Source organism: Aspergillus multicolor (assembly GCF_047715735.1).
Source record: "Aspergillus multicolor strain CBS 133.54 unplaced genomic scaffold BDW74scaffold_5, whole genome shotgun sequence".
Taxonomy (NCBI): domain Eukaryota; kingdom Fungi; phylum Ascomycota; class Eurotiomycetes; order Eurotiales; family Aspergillaceae; genus Aspergillus; species Aspergillus multicolor.
Window position 1 is genome coordinate 1324042 of NW_027395956.1, and position 17988 is coordinate 1342029.

Below are 17988 nucleotides of genomic sequence, written 5' to 3' on the forward strand. Positions count from 1 at the left end.
CCGGCTGTGAAAAAAAAAGAGCTCCGGCGGTTCGACTCTGCAAATCTACCCTTCAGGCACTTTTGTCAATTCCCACGCCGGCCGACAGCAGGTTTTCAGCCTCAAAGTTCCGCCAAAGTCGAAGGGGGATCGATTTATAACGCTTGGAAGTGCTACATTTATAGTGCTATAGATTTTCACCCACTCGCAATGGCTGACTTCATCCTTTTCGAGGGTCCTATGGGCTACTCGCTCTTCAAAGTCGCCCACAAGGGAGATACCGTGGGACATAACCTGAAGGAGGTTCAGGAGGGTGTCAACGACCTGGCGAAGTTTGGCAAGATGGTCCAGCTTTCCAGTTTCTTGCCTTTTGAGTATGCTCTATGGCCCTTGGCTCATGTGCGGTCCGCGACTAACCCCAACGTAGGAACAACAAGCAGGCCCTGAGCGAGATCAACGACATCTCAGAAGGTGTCGCTTCTGAGACGCTTATTTCTTTCCTCGAAATGAACCTGCCTAAGCCGAGCAAGAAGAAGAACATTGTGCTGGGACTCGCGGATAGGAACTTGGCTACCAGCATCAAGTCCGCCTTTTCTTTCGTCGACTGCGAAACCGGTGACACTAGCGAAGTCGTTCAAGATATGCTCCGTGGAGTTAGGCTGCACGCCGGCAAGCTGCTGAAGCAACTGCGGGAGGGAGACATGGACACTGCCCAGCTCGGTCTTGGTCACGCCTACTCGCGTGCTAAGGTCAAGTTCTCAGTTCAGCGCGACGACAACCACATCATCCAGGCTATTGCTATCCTTGACCAGCTCGACAAGGCCATCAACACCTTCTCCATGAGGGTGCGCGAGTGGTACTCTTGGCACTTCCCCGAACTCATCAAGATCGTGTCGGACAACCAGCGCTACGCCCAGCTCGCCCTGTTCATTAAGGACAAGAAGACCCTGACTGACGAGAGCCTGCATGACATTGCAGCCCTTGTTGAGGATGATGAGGGTGTTGCCCAGAGCATCATCGACGCTGCGAAGCGCAGTATGGGCCAGGATATTTCAGAGTCCGACATGGAAAACGTCATCGCTTTCGCGCAACGAGTCGTCAGCCTTTCCAAGTACCGCAAGTCTCTCCACTCCTACCTGGTTTCTAAGATGAACGTGGTCGCTCCCAACCTTGCTGCCCTTATCGGCGACATTGTCGGCGCTCGTCTCATCTCGCACGCTGGAAGCTTGACCAACCTCTCCAAGTACCCCGCCTCCACTGTCCAGATCTTGGGTGCTGAGAAGGCTCTTTTCCGAGCACTGAAGACCAAGGGTAACACCCCCAAGTACGGTCTCCTGTACCACTCTTCCTTCATCGGCAGGGCTGGTCCTAAGAACAAGGGTCGCATCTCTCGTTTCTTGGCCAACAAATGTTCCATTGCTTCCCGAATCGACAACTTCAGTGAAACTCCTACAACCAAGTATGGTGATGCTCTCAAGAAGCAGGTCGAAGAGCGTCTCGAATTCTACGCGACTGGTGCCGCTCCTACCAAGAACGAGGTTGCCATGGTATGTTTCTTGTGTCCGCAATTACTACGTAGGTAGACAACTAACTGCTATTAGAAAAACGCCATGGATGCCGTCTTGGCCGGTATGGACGTTGATGGCGACGACAGCGACGCCGAGATGAAGGATGCCGATGTCGAGAAGAAGGTGAAGAAGGATAAGAAGGACAAGAAGGAAAAGAAAGACAAGGGCGAGAAGGAGGATAAGAAGAAAAAGCGCAAGTCTGAAGGAGGCGAATCGGACAAGAAGAAGCGGAAGCACGACACTGATGCAGAGCCTTCCAAGAAGAAGAAGAAGGTCTAAAGCCACTACTATTTCTTGAAACGGGAGGGCGTCTTCTCGCGGCGTTGTACGGTTGCATTGTTCGCTATTTTGGTTTATTTGTTGTTTTGTTCCAGTTTGCTCCTTCACGATCTGACGGGCTTTATCTCTGTAAATTATGTGATCAAGGCCGATGCCTTTCAAAACTTGGGTTCTAGTTACAGAATATCACATTTCAATCTTCTACTTTTGTCTCACTTACAGAGATCTGCTGAGTGCCTGGAACCTTCTCCGACGGGAAAGCGGCCATCCCCTCACCTACAAGGGAGGCCTCCCAACTAAGCGTGCCTGCCTCTCTCCTTCACTGCCAGCACAATGGCACAATCACTCCCATCCACCTTCCGTTGAGTCTTTTAATGATGTCTTTGTCATTTATCATCATAAGACGCTCGTAGGAGTGGGAATCTTGCTCAAACAGCAGACTTACCACTGTCTATACCCCTCAATCAGAGCAGACTCAGCCCCGCGACGATGATGGCATCGGAATTATCATTACTTACGAGCACCTCGTTTCTCGAACGAGGATCGCCAGAAGCTTTCAGCAACCTCAGTCAGCCCACCTCGCCGGCATCTAGTCCATCCATCGTTAGCCCTCAAGAAGCCAAAGTCCGCGACTGGGAGGACCAGGGAAGATATAGCCCTGGAGCCGTGGTGGCTGGCCACCTAGCTGGTCTAGCAATACGGGGCGATTTCCACCACCAGCTCCCCGATCGCGGTCTCCACCAAACCACTTTTATACCCTTTCTGCAGACAAACGGTCTTTTCAACAATTCACATCTTCATGGCTCTCATGACATGCGCGAATTGGACTCTTCTGAAGCTACAGAGCGCCTTTCTCCTTCGCTAATCGACCGTGCTCCTACTCCAACCCCGACCGCAAGCGCCGAATCTCAGCCCGAAGTTCCAGAAACGCCCGTGAACACCGTGAGGCAATCCTCTATAAGCCCGCGAAAGAGAAAAATTGATTTTGGGCCCGCTAAAGTTCGCAATCGGAGCCGATCGCCATCGCCTCCTGGGACCAAGGTCGAGGATTTGCTTACCTGGAGCGACTCTGAAATAACCGGTCATAACCCGACCGATCCAGACGACGATGGCTATGGCATAAACGGTATAGGCTTCAAGCCTACCGCGGCAATAGCCTGGGCTCGGTCGCAGAAGAGAAAAAAGCAGGTTGCGGAATGGAAAAATCGAGAAGCAAGAGAAGCGCGAGAGAGACGAAGAGAGCGCCGGGTTGGCGACAGCATGGATAAGTTGCGAACGGTCCACTCAGGCGGCATACAAAAGAAGGTCAAATTCGACATCTGAACCCATCATTATCGGGACTTTTACGACGATACTTTATTTCAGCGGGCAGTGATTCTTGTTCATGGAGCACATTATGCAAACGACAGCGGCGTTAAACGAGACATTAATAGGAGGCTTCTTGAGTAATGAGTTGGGCAAATTGGCGTTCAGGAAAACAAGGATTTATATACAATAAAAGTACAACCCGACCTCCATAATATACAACATGGGTCAAACTCCATATGACTCCCAAAATATGCACAAGTTCTACCAGAACTTCCAACTCTTGCGTTTTCGTTCTTCTTCTGCTAAACGAGCAGCCTCCGCCGCCGCCCTTTCCTCCTTCTCTCGTTGCTTCTTGAGCTTCAGCTCCTGCATCATCTGCACAGCTTGCTTCATATTATCCAACTCTTGTATGCGACTATACCGACAGAATTCAAAGGATGCGAGCGCCGTAACCACGAAGGCGCCAGCTGCATAATTACATGCCGACGGAATAGAGCGGATTCCTGTAAAGGATTTAAATCAGTTCTGGATTACTCCGCTTGGAAAAGGAAAGATGACCAGGTAGACTTACCTCCCAAAACACCCCTCACCCCTCCAATGCCGAACGCGGCGCCAATTCCGTAGAGCAGAGACGATCGTCCACACGACGTCTTATAGAAGGTGGATGCATTCTTATTCAGATCAAATGTCTTCCAAGCTTCCGTAAGCGAATTATCGTGGGCATTCTTCCCATGCGCCGTGGGAAGCATGTTCACCTGGTCCTCTGGGTTGCCAAAGGCGTCCCATAGCTTCCCAACTTGCGACTTCGGAAGCTCATACTTGGTTTTTGGTTGCGGCGGGAGCCCGGAGGTTTGTTCAGTTGCGCCAGTGACTTCGCTAGGTTTCGTCGGCTCTCGTGAATCGTCTGCCATGTTGGATTGTGCTGCTGATTGGCGCAAGTAGGTCAAGCGGGTTGATACATTGCTCACCTTTTTGGGCAAAGATCATGATATCTCGGAAATAAAGTTGTTCCGTATACTTAGAGGCCGTTCCTTGAGATCCAATCTAGCCGGCGGTCAGCTACTTCAGCCAATCAAAATAGACGCGTATAGTAGAACGCGAACGCGTCGGCCTTGCCGCGGAGCCCTTAGATGGGTTCTGCATTGGTCGGGCGAAATCGAGACCCATGAGATCTTGAATACTAATCACTTGCTCATTTCGCCATAATCAAGACTCTCGAGCCCAAGGCAAGAAACTAGGCGTCTCCGTCGTCCATATCCGTTCGATGTCCCACCAACTTTCACTTTCAGTATAGCAGTGATCCTCAGCTGCCGGGGCGTGTCGCAATGCCTTCGCGAAAACCAAGCAAATATGGAAACAACAAGTTCCGCTCAGGCACCGCATCGTTTAACCCCAAGAGAACGAAGACCGTCGAGTTCTCGTCCTTGCGATCCTCAGAAGCTACCTCTCAAGATGAAAAATTCGAGGCGATCCGGCTAGCGAACAGCATCGACGAAACACTAGGCTTTCCGCGCTTCGAAGCCGGCGAGAAAAGGGCAGGATGGCTTATAAACATGCACAGCACCTCGATAGAGGATTCGAATGTCCCGGGAGGCCGTGCTGGTGTCGACTACTATTTTCTCGAAGACGACGGCGGCAGCTTCAAAGCGACGGTGGAATATGACCCTTACTTTCTCATTGCGGTCAAGACAGGCCACGAGCCGGAGGTCGAGGAATGGTGTCGGAGGATGTTTGAAGGGCTCATAAAGAAAATCAAGAGGGTGGTGAAGGAGGATCTCAAGCTACCCAACCATCTGCTTGGACACAGGAGGACTTTTCTTCAGTTGGACTTTGCCAGTGTGAGCCATCTACTTGAGGTGCGGAAGACGCTTCTGCCTCTGGCGGAGAAGAACAAGAAGAATGTCAACATGATGGATACTTATGTGGAGATCTCGAGGTGAGCATTCTGCGGGCTTGCGACATACCGCATGAGCTAACTTTGTGCAGCGCGAACGCTGGATTTGATCTTTTTGATGACGAACTTAACGAGGCACGACCTAATGGCAGCACTATTGCGAGCGACTATATAATTGATATTCGAGAGTATGATGTTCCATACCATGTTAGAGTGGCGATTGATAAAGGTATGCATGATTCGAAACGTACCCGGGTTAGTGGCTGACTTCCGATCAGATATACGGATAGGAAAATGGTATACGGTAGAGGCGATTCATGGCGTTATTACGTTGACTTGCTTGGAAGAACGACTTACACGAGCAGACCCGGTCGTCCTTGCATTCGATATCGAGACAACGAAGCTGCCGCTCAAGTTCCCCGATTCAGTCATTGACCAGATCATGATGATATCGTACATGATCGATGGTCAAGGATTTCTGATCACCAACCGAGAGATAGTGTCAGAGGATATCGACGATTTCGAATACACGCCCAAACCTGAGTACAGTGGTCCATTTATGATTTTCAACGAGCCAAACGAACGGGCTGTTCTTGAGAGGTTCTTTGAACATATCAAGGAAGCGAAACCGACGGTAATAGCCACATACAACGGTGACTTTTTCGATTGGCCGTTTGTTGAAGCTAGAGCAAGTGTCCTGGGCATCGACATGTACAGGGAGATTGGGTTCAGAAAAAACAGCGAAGACATCTATGTGAGCGACCACTGCGCGCATATGGACTGTTTTGCATGGGTCAACCGTGACAGTTACCTACCTCAGGGGTCTCGTGGTTTGAAGGCCGTTACCGTTGCGAAGCTTGGTTATGACCCCGACGAACTTGATCCGGAACTCATGACCCCGTACGCAAGCGAGCGCCCACAGACGCTGGCCGAATACTCTGTTTCCGATGCCGTCGCCACGTATTATCTATACATGAAATACATCCACCCCTTCATCTTTTCCCTCTGCACGATTCTCCCGCTGAATCCGGATGATACGCTGCGGAAAGGTACTGGAACGCTGTGTGAGATGTTGCTGATGGTGCAAGCATACCAGGGCAACATCGTCTTGCCAAACAAGCATAAAGATCCTCCGGAGGCCTTCTACGATGGCCATCTACTTGAGTCTGAGACCTACGTCGGTGGACACGTGGAAAGTATTGAGGCTGGAGTGTTCCGAAGCGATATCCCCGTATCGTTCAACATTGACCCAACCGCTGTCGATGAATTACTTCGGGATCTCGATGCGGCCCTGAAGTTCAGTATTGAAGTGGAAGAAAAGAAGTCTCTGGACGAGGTCACCAATTATGATGAAGTTAAGGCTCAGATCGCAAAACTCCTCATCAACCTCAAAGAAAACCCGCATCGAAACGAGGTCCCGTTCATCTACCACTTGGATGTCGCCTCCATGTACCCGAATATCATGATCACAAATCGATTGCAACCTGATTCACTTATTCAAGAATCAAATTGCGCCGCATGTGACTTCAATCGTCCTGGAAAGACCTGCGATAGACGTCTACCCTGGGCTTGGAGAGGTGAATTCCTTCCAGCTAAGCGTGATGAGTATAATATGATTCGGCACGCAGTCCAGAATGAGCGCTTTCCTGGCAGGACCAAGAAAAGCCCCATGAGGACGTTTACTGAATTGAGTGCCGAGGAGCAGGCGGGCATCGTTAAGAAGCGGCTCCAAGATTACAGCAAGAAGATCTACCACAAGATCCACGACAGCAAGACAATGGTACGAGAAGCCATCATTTGCCAAAGGGAGAACCCATTTTACGTGGACACTGTACGTAGCTTCCGAGACCGAAGATACGATTTCAAGGGGAAGCAAAAGGTGTGGAAAGGGAAAACAGAGTCCTTAAAGTCATCAGGTGCTTCGGCCGCAGAGGTTGAGGAGGCGAAGAAGATGATTGTTTTGTACGACTCTTTACAACTTGCGCACAAGGTTATTCTCAACAGTTTCTACGGTTATGTGATGCGAAAGGGTTCTCGATGGTATTCCATGGAGATGGCCGGTGTCACCTGTTTGACTGGTGCACGTATTATCCAGATGGCCAGAGAACTTGTTGATCGGATCGGACGACCGCTGGAGCTCGACACCGACGGTATTTGGTGTATGCTGCCCGGGACGTTTCCCGAGAACTTCTCATTTACCCTCAAGAATGGCAAGAAACTCGGCATATCCTACCCTTGTGTCATGCTGAACTACCTTGTGCACGGAAGTTATACAAACCACCAATACCAGGCCCTTTCAAACCCTGCAACATTCAAATACGAGACGCATAGCGAGAACTCGATTTTCTTCGAAGTCGACGGCCCGTACAGAGCAATGATTTTGCCCACTTCCAAGGAAGAGGACAAGAATCTGAAGAAACGTTACGCTGTTTTCAACGACGATGGCTCTTTGGCAGAACTGAAGGGTTTCGAAGTCAAGCGACGAGGAGAGCTGAAGTTGATCAAAATTTTCCAGACACAAATCTTCAAGTTCTTCCTTGAGGGTAAGACGCTTGCTGAGACGTATGCTGCTGTGGCTCGGGTGGCTGATAGATGGCTTGATGTGCTGTATGAGCACGGTGCTACCTTGGCTGATGAAGAACTCATTGAGCTCATTTCCGAAAATCGAAGCATGAGCAAGACCCTTGAGGAGTACGGAAATCAAAAGTCAACATCCATTACAACTGCGCGACGTTTGGCAGAGTTCCTGGGAGAGCAAATGGTCAAGGACAAGGGTCTCAACTGTAAATACATTATTTCAGCAAGACCGAGGAACACGCCTGTTACGGAACGTGCTATTCCAGTCACCATCTTCTCAGCCGAAGAGAGCATCAAGCGCCACTTCTTGCGAAAATGGCTCAAGGATGACCCTGGTGACATGGATCCTCGAAGCGTGATTGACTGGGACTACTACCTGGAGCGATTGGGATCGGTTGTGCAGAAGCTTATCACAATCCCGGCTGCCCTCCAGAAAGTTCGCAACCCCGTACCTAGGGTTGCTCACCCAGAGTGGCTGCAGCGGAGGATCAACAAGCAGGATGACCGATTCAAGCAGGTTAAGATGACTGACATGTTTGGGAAGTCCGAAAAGAGCCCGCTGGCTGATATATCGGCGAACATCCTTGACCACCGCGTTCAGCATGCGGATAATCTCGACGAAGCCATGGCGAGCTCAATGGAAAAGCTGAAATCCTCATCTCCACAAAAGGCGTCAGGGAAGCGAAAACACCCCGAGAACCAACCGAAGACGTCCTTGGATCCCTTCGCCAGTTTGCCAGCGAACATGCCATCCATCAATGATGACTACGTTGGGTTCCTGAAGTACCAGAAGCAGAAGTGGAAGATCCAAAAACAGGCTCGACTTCGCCGCCGACAACTGTTTGGTGAGAGAGCAAACACTGGAGGAGACTCACTGAGCCATCTCTTCAGAAACCAAGCTGAACTGCTGTACATCAGTACGTGGCAGGTCTTACAGCTGGCTGAAACGTCGAGGCCGGGAATTGTGCGGGCGTTTGTTTTAATTGACCGCAAGATTCATACCCTCACAGTTAAAGTTCCACGGTGTGTCTACATCAACTTGAAGCAAGATTCGCTCCCTGATGTCGATGTCCCGGAGTGTGAGGTGGAGAAGGTCAACCATACATTACCAAACGGACACCCTTCCGTCCATTTGTTCAAGCTTACTCTGTCTGAGGAAACCTTCATACGGGAGGCGGACAAGATCGACGTCCTCTTGCAACACCCTAGCGTGGAGGGAGTCTACGAGAGAAACATTCCTTTGAACCTCAGAGCAGTCCTCAAGCTGGGCAGCATTTGTACCTTTGATGAAGGGCAACGCGGCGTGCTCGGAGAGGGATTAGACAAAGGTTTCGATCTTTCAACGCTATGCCGTACGACCTCGGAACAAGTATATATGCAGGACTCGCCTCTGGCGTATCATTTCCTGTATCATGTATCCTCTGGCGAGAAGCAGATCTTTGCCATATTTTCGAGCACGAAGAATGAAGCACATATAGTCATTCTGAACCGTGCTAGGGATGTCCAAGGTCTTCCGAATGTCGACAAAATCTATTCGGAGCTTCTTGCCCGCAAGTTGCAGGATCAAGGTGATCAGGCAGAGGGAGCCTTTGAGTACCAGGACAAGATTCACTTCAGGACTACCCAGATCACGACGAGGAGGAAAGCACACCTGGAAGTGGGTGATCTGATTAAGAAGGTCCGCAACGATGAGACTCTCCCGACTGTTATGATCATACAATCGCAGCAAAGGAGTCGCCTCTGCCATGATATACCAATTCTGAAGGAATACCCGATCATACCGGTAAAACCAGAAGTTTCTGATATGAACCTGCCTCCATTGGGATGGCAGTCGTTCATTGCCAGGCGACTGGTTACACACTACCTTTACCTCTCATCCTGGGTTCAACATCTCACCATGCTTGCCAGATATGGCGATGTTCCGCTTTGCAACCTGGAGAGTGACGACCCACGATTTCTGATCGATGTCTCGTACGCCAGGCGCCTACAACAGAATAATGTTGTTCTATGGTGGTCTTCAACCGCGAGGCCAGACCACGCGGGTTACGAAAAAGATGACATTACCGGTCCACTAGAAAGAGTCGGCATGCCATCTGTCAATGTTCCAGGCTCTTATACTACGGTTTGTGTCGAGTTGGAGGTTCGCAATCTCGCCATTAATACCATTCTCACATCTTCCATCATCAATGAAGCAGAGGGAGCCGATTCGCTTTTGGCGCCGTCTGACCCATCTGCTGAAGGTAGTGGCTCTGGGGTACTATACTCTGAAAAGGCGTTTGCGTCTGCTGGTGCAGTGGTACTACGCGAGATGGTGAAGCACTGGTGGTCGGAAGCGTGTCAAGGGAATAACATGGCGGATATCATGGTGCAGCACCTAATCCGGTGGGTCGAGAGCCCGGCGTCATGCCTCTACGACCGGTCATTGCACCAATACGTGCGGATGCTGTCAAGGAAATCCTTCCAGCAGCTCATGGCCGAGTTCAGGCGTGTCGGCTCGAATGTCGTCTTTGCCAGCCCGACCCGTCTCTTACTCCAGACTTCCAAGACGGAGGTCGGCAACGCCTATGCGTACAGCCAATATGTGCTGAAATCCATACGCGCTAACCCATCCTTTCACTTCATCGACCTAGACATCAAGGAATACTGGGACTACCTTGTCTGGTATGACGAGTACAACTACGGCGGCAAAGGATGTCAAGAAGTGGCAGAGACGGAAGAACAGCCGTTGGAAACCGTCATGCACTGGCAGCTCAGTCGCTTCCTACCAACGCCGATGCAGACCATCTTTCACGACTGGGTTGTGGAGTACATTGAACTCATGCAAGACTTCAAGCGACCAGAGGACGACGACTCGTCTACGCCACGCATGACGCAGATCCCTATCGGACAGCCAGCACCTGGCGAGGAGAACGAGGCACTCGCCGCCGCCCTAGCTGAGAGATTCTCCAAGCCGCTCAAGAAACAAATCTCAGGCCTCATCCGCCGCCAGCGCGAAGAGCTCTTGCATCCCGAGCTCGCCTCCGACTATGTCTTCCCCGTCCTCCCGGGTGTCCTCACTGACCCCAATGAGGAAAAACACAATCCGGCCCTTGAACTCGTCAAACTCCTCATGCAAGTTTTGAGTTTGTCCAAGACAACGACTCTTGAAACCCGCCTCCTTCGTCGCGAGCTGCTCGCCCTCTTTGAAGTCCGCGAATTCAGCAAAGAAGGCCGCTTCGAGAACCCCGGCAACAGTCTCAAGATCCCCGAACTCACATGCAGTGCCTGCTGCCTTATCCGCGATCTTGATCTCTGCCGAGACGAAGACGTCCTCCCCGAGCCTGGATCTGATGGCGCTACCTCATCTCGACCATGGCGCTGCCCCTTTTGCCAAACCGAGTACGACCGCCTCGCGCAGGAGGAGATGCTGATCGGCCAGGTCTGGGGCATGGTTGTTGCGTGGCAGACGCAGGATCTCAAGTGCTCGAAGTGTGGAGGCCTAAAGATCAGCGAGTTCATGGAGCACTGCTCGTGCAGTGGCACGTGGACGGAGACGATGAACCGCGCGGACATTGAGAAAAGACTCAAAGTCCTGGGGAGCGTGGCGAAGTTCCATGAGTTGAGGCTGCTGCAGGGGGTTGTTGGGGGGGTTCTTGGTCAGATGTGATTTTCTTAACTCTCTTTTTCTCTTTTTCATTTTTTGCTTGGTCGGCTAGGCTTTTGGGGGGTGTTCGGTGTGTCTGTATTTTCTGTTGTATAGCATGGCTGGCTTGGGGGTCGGCGTTATGGAAGCATTATCACCCTTTATCTATGTACTTAGTCTAGTTTAATTCTTCAATCGGACACCGGTATATGTCTAGTCGCCCCTCGCCTTACCGTTCAGCCAACTCTGAGCGGCCATCGTTATCTGTTTACGTGGTCTTCACAACCTCGCCAATAGCATGCGCAACATAGCGCACATTGCCCTCATTCAACCCACACACACTCAACCGCCCCGATGTCAACAGATAAACATGGAACTCTTCTCGCAGTCGCGCAACCTGCTCCTTGACCAAGCCCGTATAACTGAACATCCCAATCTGCGTCTCCACAAACGACCAATTCAGCCCGGTCTCCTCCTCAAGCCTCCGTCTCAGTTCCTGCCTCATCTTCCGTATCCGGGCACTCATTGTCTCCAGATCCTTCTCCCACTGAACCCTCAATTCCGAATCCCCAAGGACCGCTTCGACAATTCTCGCGCCGAACCGGGGCGGATTGGAGTATTCTGTTCGCGCAATGGCCATGAGTTCGCCGCGGGCGCCTGCAGCTGATAGATGCGGCGGGACCACGAGATGCAATGCACCCACACGCTCGCCGTATAGACCGAAGTTCTTGGAGAACGACTGTGCCACGCATAGACCTGCGTGCGTCTGCGTCTTCCTTTCGGCCTCAGAGGCGAGGATATTCTCCGTGAAGTATCGAACGACCCATGCATCGCCATCAACATCGCCCGTCGCAAAACCCTGGTACGCGCTGTCGAAGACGACGAAGAGACCCTTCCGCGCGACAAGGGCAGCAACCTGTATCCATTGGGACCGCGATAGATCCACGCCCGTGGGATTGTGCGCGCAAGCCTGCAGGATCACGACGTCGTTGGGCTCGGCTGTGGATAGAGCGCTCAGCATACAGGGAAAATCCACGCTCTTTGTAGCTGATGAGTAGTACGGGTATTCTGCAACCGGAACACCGGCCATAGTCCAGATGGACCTATGGTTGATCCATGTTTGGGCGGGAATGAACACGCGCGCTGGGCGGAGGTGGCGGGCTAGGAAGCTGGCTGCGAGGTGGTTTGCGCCTGTGCCGGAGACAGTCTGGATTGATGCGGTGTTCCCTTTGAGAGCGGGTGTGAGTGGTCCGAAGATCAGCTCTTTTGCGAGGGTGTTGAAGGTGGGTGAGCCTGCTATGCCGGAGTATTCGTGCGTGCATTCGCTGAGGCGAGCTTTTGCCTGTAGATCCCAGGGTTAGTATGTCAATTACTATAGGTATAGATTTTCTCTGGGGCTGGAGCAAGGGAGACGCCGCTGCAATGCAAGTACCTTTCTGACACTGGGCAGGGCCCAGGGATTTCCGTTTTCATCGCGGTATGCGCCGGCTATCAGGGACACTTTGTCTGGGTGAGAGTCTGCCTCGAAGTCGGCCATCAGGCTGAATGCTGGATCTGCAGGAGGGATGGGCAGGTCGAGATATTGTTTTCCCATCGTGATAATCAATATTGAGAGTGCTGAGGGAAACTAATGATGGTGAAGATGAGGGATGACGGGGGTATGGGATGTGCGGCTCGACGCTGGTCAGTTGACTGCCGCCACAAATCACACCAGGGCGTAAATGCTGACTGGCCATTGTATATATGGTTGTCACCACTGGTCGCCGAGGGCAGCTAGGGTTCGGCATCGGCATGCTAATTGTTCTCGCCGACGCCACTCGCACGGTGTATGGGGATTCTCGCCGAACGACATTCGCCCGGCGTTGAATGAGATTTCGCCGAGACTCGGCCCACCCCATCATTCCCACATGAACTTATATACCCTTGCGCAATGTGCATATCCACGGGCCTTGATCCAATACCTGCCTTCTGCCTAACCGTTGATCCTATCAATAACACAATGAGCCAACCCAGCATCCTCGACCGCCTCTCAGCCCTCGACACCAACACCGTCTCCGATGCCCTCGACTTCCTGCAGCTCAAGGGCGCCACCTACTGCCTGCAACCCCTCTGGGACTGCCCCAAGATCGTCGGCCGCGCCAGCACAGTCCGCCTGGGCGTAAAGCAAGATGGCGCCCCGCCAACAGTCCACCTCCTGACCCCGGTCATCGACAGCATAAAGCCAGACGACCACGACCGCGTTCTCGTTATCACCGGTGGTACAGAGGGTGTGTCCTGCTGGGGCGACATCCTCGCCAACGCCGCGCAGGTGAAACACATCCGGGGCACTGTCATTGATGGCATGAGCCGGGATATTGACGGCAGTCGTGATATCGGGTATCCAGTTTACGGACGCGGCGTGACCATGATCAGTGCAAGGAACCGGATTGTACAGGTGGAATCGAGCGAGCCGATTCAGGTTCGGGGCGGTGTTACCGTGCGCCAGGATGACTATGTGATTGCAGACCGCTGCGGGACTGTATTTGTTCCTGCTAAGCGTATACACGAGGTGCTTGAGCTGGGAGAGCGCATTGATCGCCGGCAGGCGCTTATGGTTCAGGACGTGCAGACCGGCAAGCCCGTGTCTGAGGTTATGCATGATACCAAGTTCGAAGCTGTCCAATTGAACCCACCAAGCAAGACGCCATCGCCTGTTGCAGCCAGTCGCACTCGCAATCCCAAAGAAGCAACGCTCGAAGACCGCGAGCTCTCAGCCCTATTCGCAGACTCCGACACACCCGCCGTCTCCGACGCCCTCGACAAACTCGGGATCCCAGGACAAGCATTCAACATCCTGCCGCTGACAAACTACACCAAGGTAACCGTCGGCCCAGCCTACACGGTCCGCTACGTCCCGGCCAGCAACCCACCCGGCAGCGTCGGCGACTTCATCGACGACGTGGCCGTGGGCGACGTCATCGTCATCGACAACGGCGGGCGCACAGACTGCACAGTCTGGGGCGACATCATGACGCAGTACGCTGGGCTGCGCGGGATCGCAGGCACGGTTATTGACGGTGTATGCCGCGATGTTAACCGTGCTATTGAGGACTCTTACCCGGTCTTTACTGCTGGGCGCTGGATGAGGACCGGCAAGGACCGGGTTCAGGTTGATAAGGTAAATGAGCCGGTTGGGATTGGGAGGGTGCGAGTGCAGCCGCGGGATATTGTGGTTGCGGATGCGAATGGGGTGGTTGTTGTGCCGAGGGTGAGGGCTCGTGAGGTTGCGAATGTTGCGAGGGGCATTGAGAAGAGCGAGGAGGGGGTAAGGGAGTTGCTTGCGGACGGTGCTTCAATTGCGGAGGCGAGGGAGAGGATGGGGTATCATACGCTGCAGCGGAAGGGGTAGAGTGGCTCCTAGGGTGTCTTTAAGTATGTCCAGATAGAGATTCGATTCGTGTATATGAAACAAGAATAAACCCCCTTTATGATCTCAAAAGTTGTATATACACCACACTCGAATATTAAACTATATTATCCGTATCTGCTTGCCTCTCCGTCTTCATCACTTCTTCCATATTCTATAGTAGAATCCATCATGACCGCGCAATCCGCAACTCAGCCATATACCAATTCTGCAGTGCCCGTACATCATAACTCATCGCCACTGTATCAAAGACCTCCAGATGTTCCTTGCTCGAGACGCCATCATTCGACAACCGCCCAACCCATTTCCCATGCCTCCTGGCCGCTGCTACAATCTTCTGCACAGCCTGGACAAATTCAGGCTCGTCGCCCTTTGCAGGAACATACCCTAACACCGATAGGGCTAGGTCGTTTGGTCCGATGAATACCATATCTTCACGCCCAAAAACCATAGATTAGCAAAGATAGTTCCAGCCTGTAGAATGTAGACAATCGTTGTAAGGTGGTAAGATGGACAATGGGATCACTAACCAACACCCGGCACAGCACAGATATCATCAACATTCTCAACTCCAGCTTTCGTCTCGATCTGAAGACAGGTGAGCAAGGTGTCATTCGCTGTTTGCAGGTACGTCGGCAGATCGATGCCCTGCGTCAGGGCTGGAAAAGCTGATCCCTGCCCGCGCGTCCCCTGCGGTGGGAACTTTGCGTGGGAAACAATGGCCCTTGCTTCTTCGGCGGTATTTATCTGGGGAACGACGATGCCGCTTTCAGTGAAAACAGTGAGTAAGCCAAATGAATGAATGGCCACGCTGCCAGGAAGTGTACTCACTGTGCACCAGCATCCAACGCCCTCTTCACGAGGTCCGAGTGCGTCATCCGCAGACGGACGAGGGGCGACACGCCCAGGGAGGCTATGGCGGCTGCGGAAGCGTGCATGGAGTCGTCGCTGATGTAGCCGTGCTCGCAATCGATGATGATGGCCTGGGATGGTCAGTGTGAAAGAAAGGTGGAGAGAAAGATTAAGGACATGAGACGGACATCGACGCCCGTTTGGGCCACCACCTGGGCTGTTCGGAAGGATGGCAGGCCCAGGAAGGTCATGATGGGCTTTGCGTTGGCGCGCAGGGCATTGAGCAGGCGCAGTTGGGGCTTGAGGGCCAGTGCCGAGAGGGCCGGGCACGACATGCTGCGTTGGTGAGGCTATTGAAGAGCAGGTTAACTGTTGCATATAATTAGGTAAGAGACCTACTCAAGAATTGGCAATATGACTGGATAGGTTCGTTGGTTGGATCCCTTGGCCACTTATAGCAACCTTCTACAAGGCCATCGGCGAAAGAAAGCATTTTCCCGAGCAATGAAATCAGTCAAAATGCGGTACGCCGATTTACCAATTTCTTGCAGTATCAGTCTTGCGCTATTTGCAGGCAATTATGTAGCATTGTAGCATAATACACGGTGGAAGAAGAAGAAGGCGTCCGTCTATCACTTGTCTATAGTAGGTCTCTATTCTATTCTATGGCAGCAGCAGTTTCCCCAACTTCAAGTAGTCCTCGCCAGGAATTCCGCAATGCGCCGCCACATCTCGACAGGATTCGAGTACATGGGAAAGTGGCCGCTCTGCGGAACGAGCGCCAGCTCCACGCCCTCCTCTCGCAACCGGCCTAGATACGATAATCCGGCGTTCTCCTCGCCAAACATGAACATCTTCGCACACGGAAGGCCCAGGAACATCCCCAGCAAGTCTCCGCTGTCAGACAGTTTGACCATGGACTCGAAGATCGGACGCACAACGTCCGCCTTGACCCGGGCTCGCAATGTACTCGCGTACAACGGGCTAGCGAAGGACTTTGTCTCACGGGTGCGCGCGATGAAATCATCCAGGAATGCCTCAGGATCGTCGGATGGGAAGTTGAAGATCTGCCGGCTGAGGAAGCAGTCCTCCGGCGCGAGATTGCCTTTGATGTCAACGAAGCTCAAGACTCGGGTGGGTTGTTGGTGGGCGAGGAGGAGCGCAGTCAGTCCGCCCATGGAGTGGCCCGCCAGGTGAAATTTGTCAATGCCGAAGTGTGTGAGGACGGCTAGTGTGGTTGCAACGAGGAATGGAATGTCTGTGGCGGAGTAGTCGTCGCTGGAGGAGTGTCCGCATCCTGGTGCGTCGAATGCAATGTAGCCGTATCGTTGTAGAGCTGGGTTGACGACGATATCCGCTAGATCCTCTTTGCATGAGCCGAAACCGTGCAGGAACAGGAGTGGAGGACGGTCGTTGAGTCTGTGGACTGTTGAGATGTTGAGGTTCACGCCTTGGACTTGGAGTGAGAGTGTTGTGTAGGTGAGAGTCATGTTGCGAGATGTAGATGCAGGTTAGCCAAATGAGTGAAAGATCGATAAACACATCCAATTACAAAGTAGAATACCATAATGGAACTAAATAGACCAAATATTTCGGAAGGTAACAGAAGTCTCAGGGCAAACCAAGTAACTTGCTCATCGGCAAGTTGAGTCCTGACACCGAAGGACCCTGGCAGGACTGGAGTCGGCAGGAAGAGACAGGTGACCGAGCAAAGATCTCGGGGAAATGGCCGCCCCCGCCGCCTTTCCCTCTTTTCCATTCATCACGCCAAGGTAACTCTCTAGAGTTTCTCGGACACACCGAGGATACGAAGCAGGGTACCCGATGAAGCGGTCAACATGGCCTCAAAGAGCATTGCGATCAAGAGAATGAGGTGAATCTTCCTGGTTACTCCAGGCTTCTGGACCCACTAGCTGTTCTCGGCCGCCACGATTTTAGGCATCTCAACTCCGCTGGACAACAAGGAGCGCTAGGACGATGAAGCACAGTTTGAACTGATAAGAACATTTCTTATGACAACAACGCTGCCGCCGAGTTTTATCAGCACATTGACGCTGCCACGAACTTGAGGCAGGCAACAAAGCCCCGTTCAGCGCTCGGTATGCGGACGAGCCGCTCCAGAATGCCACAGACACTCTGAGTATCAGCACAAGTGGCCTAGAAGGAACATCATTTACGCTCTGTAAGTACATGGCTGCTGGGATGGCGCTTTCGAAGCCTCTTTTGTAAATACTGCTGGAGCAGCTTCTTCAAACCCATGAGTTTATCAACTTGTCGATGTATTTGAACGAGCACAGGGCTTTTCTCGGTCAGCTACTGATGCTGAAAGTGTTGTGGATCTTTCATACCCTTGCACTTCACATAGTTTATCACGGTGTCTCCGGCCTTTTGGATCTTTCATATGTGTAATTTGCGGGTGGGAAGCTAACTCTACTCAGGTCCGAGGAGATTCAAAGGAGCTGAGGTGGGCCTTACGGAGTACTGCTGCGCTATTACTCCTCAG

The 17988-nt window shown here is 52.3% G+C and overlaps 8 protein-coding genes across 8 annotated transcripts; 4 read left to right on the plus strand and 4 right to left on the minus strand.

Moving 5' to 3' along the window:
* Positions 1-25: 25 nt before the first annotated feature.
* On the plus strand, positions 26-2030 carry sik1 (snoRNP complex protein NOP56). The gene is made up of 3 exons (XM_073723723.1): positions 26-353; positions 407-1526; positions 1581-2030. The coding sequence occupies exons 1-3, from the start codon at positions 190-192 to the stop codon at positions 1824-1826; spliced, it is 1530 nt and encodes a 509-aa protein (XP_073586783.1). The 5' UTR covers positions 26-189; the 3' UTR covers positions 1827-2030.
* Positions 2031-2066: 36 nt separating this feature from the next.
* On the plus strand, positions 2067-3272 carry BDW74DRAFT_115372 (uncharacterized protein). Its single transcript, XM_073721893.1, has one exon. The coding sequence runs from the start codon at positions 2316-2318 to the stop codon at positions 3147-3149; it is 834 nt and encodes a 277-aa protein (XP_073586784.1). The 5' UTR covers positions 2067-2315; the 3' UTR covers positions 3150-3272.
* BDW74DRAFT_115371 (uncharacterized protein) lies at positions 3273-4166 on the minus strand. The gene is made up of 2 exons (XM_073721892.1): positions 3706-4166; positions 3273-3637 (listed from the first exon to the last, which is right to left on the minus strand). The coding sequence occupies exons 1-2, from the start codon at positions 4043-4045 to the stop codon at positions 3396-3398; spliced, it is 582 nt and encodes a 193-aa protein (XP_073586785.1). The 5' UTR covers positions 4046-4166; the 3' UTR covers positions 3273-3395.
* A 293-nt stretch (positions 4167-4459) lies between these two features.
* BDW74DRAFT_189347 (DNA polymerase epsilon catalytic subunit POL2) lies at positions 4460-11387 on the plus strand (the record flags this gene model as incomplete). Its single annotated transcript, XM_073731950.1, has 3 exons — positions 4460-5070; positions 5121-5257; positions 5307-11387. The coding sequence occupies 3 exons, from the start codon at positions 4460-4462 to the stop codon at positions 11249-11251; spliced, it is 6693 nt and encodes a 2230-aa protein (XP_073586786.1). The 3' UTR covers positions 11252-11387.
* A 6-nt stretch (positions 11388-11393) lies between these two features.
* Positions 11394-12969, minus strand: BDW74DRAFT_148527 (uncharacterized protein). Its single transcript, XM_073723724.1, has 2 exons — positions 12660-12969; positions 11394-12569 (listed from the first exon to the last, which is right to left on the minus strand). Exons 1-2 carry the CDS (start codon positions 12819-12821, stop codon positions 11496-11498), a joined length of 1236 nt encoding a protein of 411 aa, XP_073586787.1. The 5' UTR covers positions 12822-12969; the 3' UTR covers positions 11394-11495.
* Positions 12970-12988: 19 nt separating this feature from the next.
* Positions 12989-14620, plus strand: BDW74DRAFT_148528 (RraA family protein). The gene has a single exon (XM_073723725.1). The coding sequence runs from the start codon at positions 13158-13160 to the stop codon at positions 14613-14615; it is 1458 nt and encodes a 485-aa protein (XP_073586788.1). The 5' UTR covers positions 12989-13157; the 3' UTR covers positions 14616-14620.
* Positions 14621-14802: 182 nt separating this feature from the next.
* Positions 14803-15820, minus strand: BDW74DRAFT_175846 (HpcH/HpaI aldolase family protein; the record flags this gene model as incomplete). The annotated part of the gene is made up of 4 exons (XM_073728444.1): positions 14803-15065; positions 15164-15399; positions 15465-15616; positions 15674-15820. The coding sequence occupies 4 exons, from the start codon at positions 15818-15820 to the stop codon at positions 14803-14805; spliced, it is 798 nt and encodes a 265-aa protein (XP_073586789.1).
* Positions 15821-16174: 354 nt separating this feature from the next.
* On the minus strand, positions 16175-16975 carry BDW74DRAFT_175847 (alpha/beta fold hydrolase; the record flags this gene model as incomplete). The annotated part of the gene is made up of 1 exon (XM_073728445.1): positions 16175-16975. The coding sequence occupies one exon, from the start codon at positions 16973-16975 to the stop codon at positions 16175-16177; it is 801 nt and encodes a 266-aa protein (XP_073586790.1).
* Between the last annotated feature and the right edge of the window lie 1013 nt (positions 16976-17988).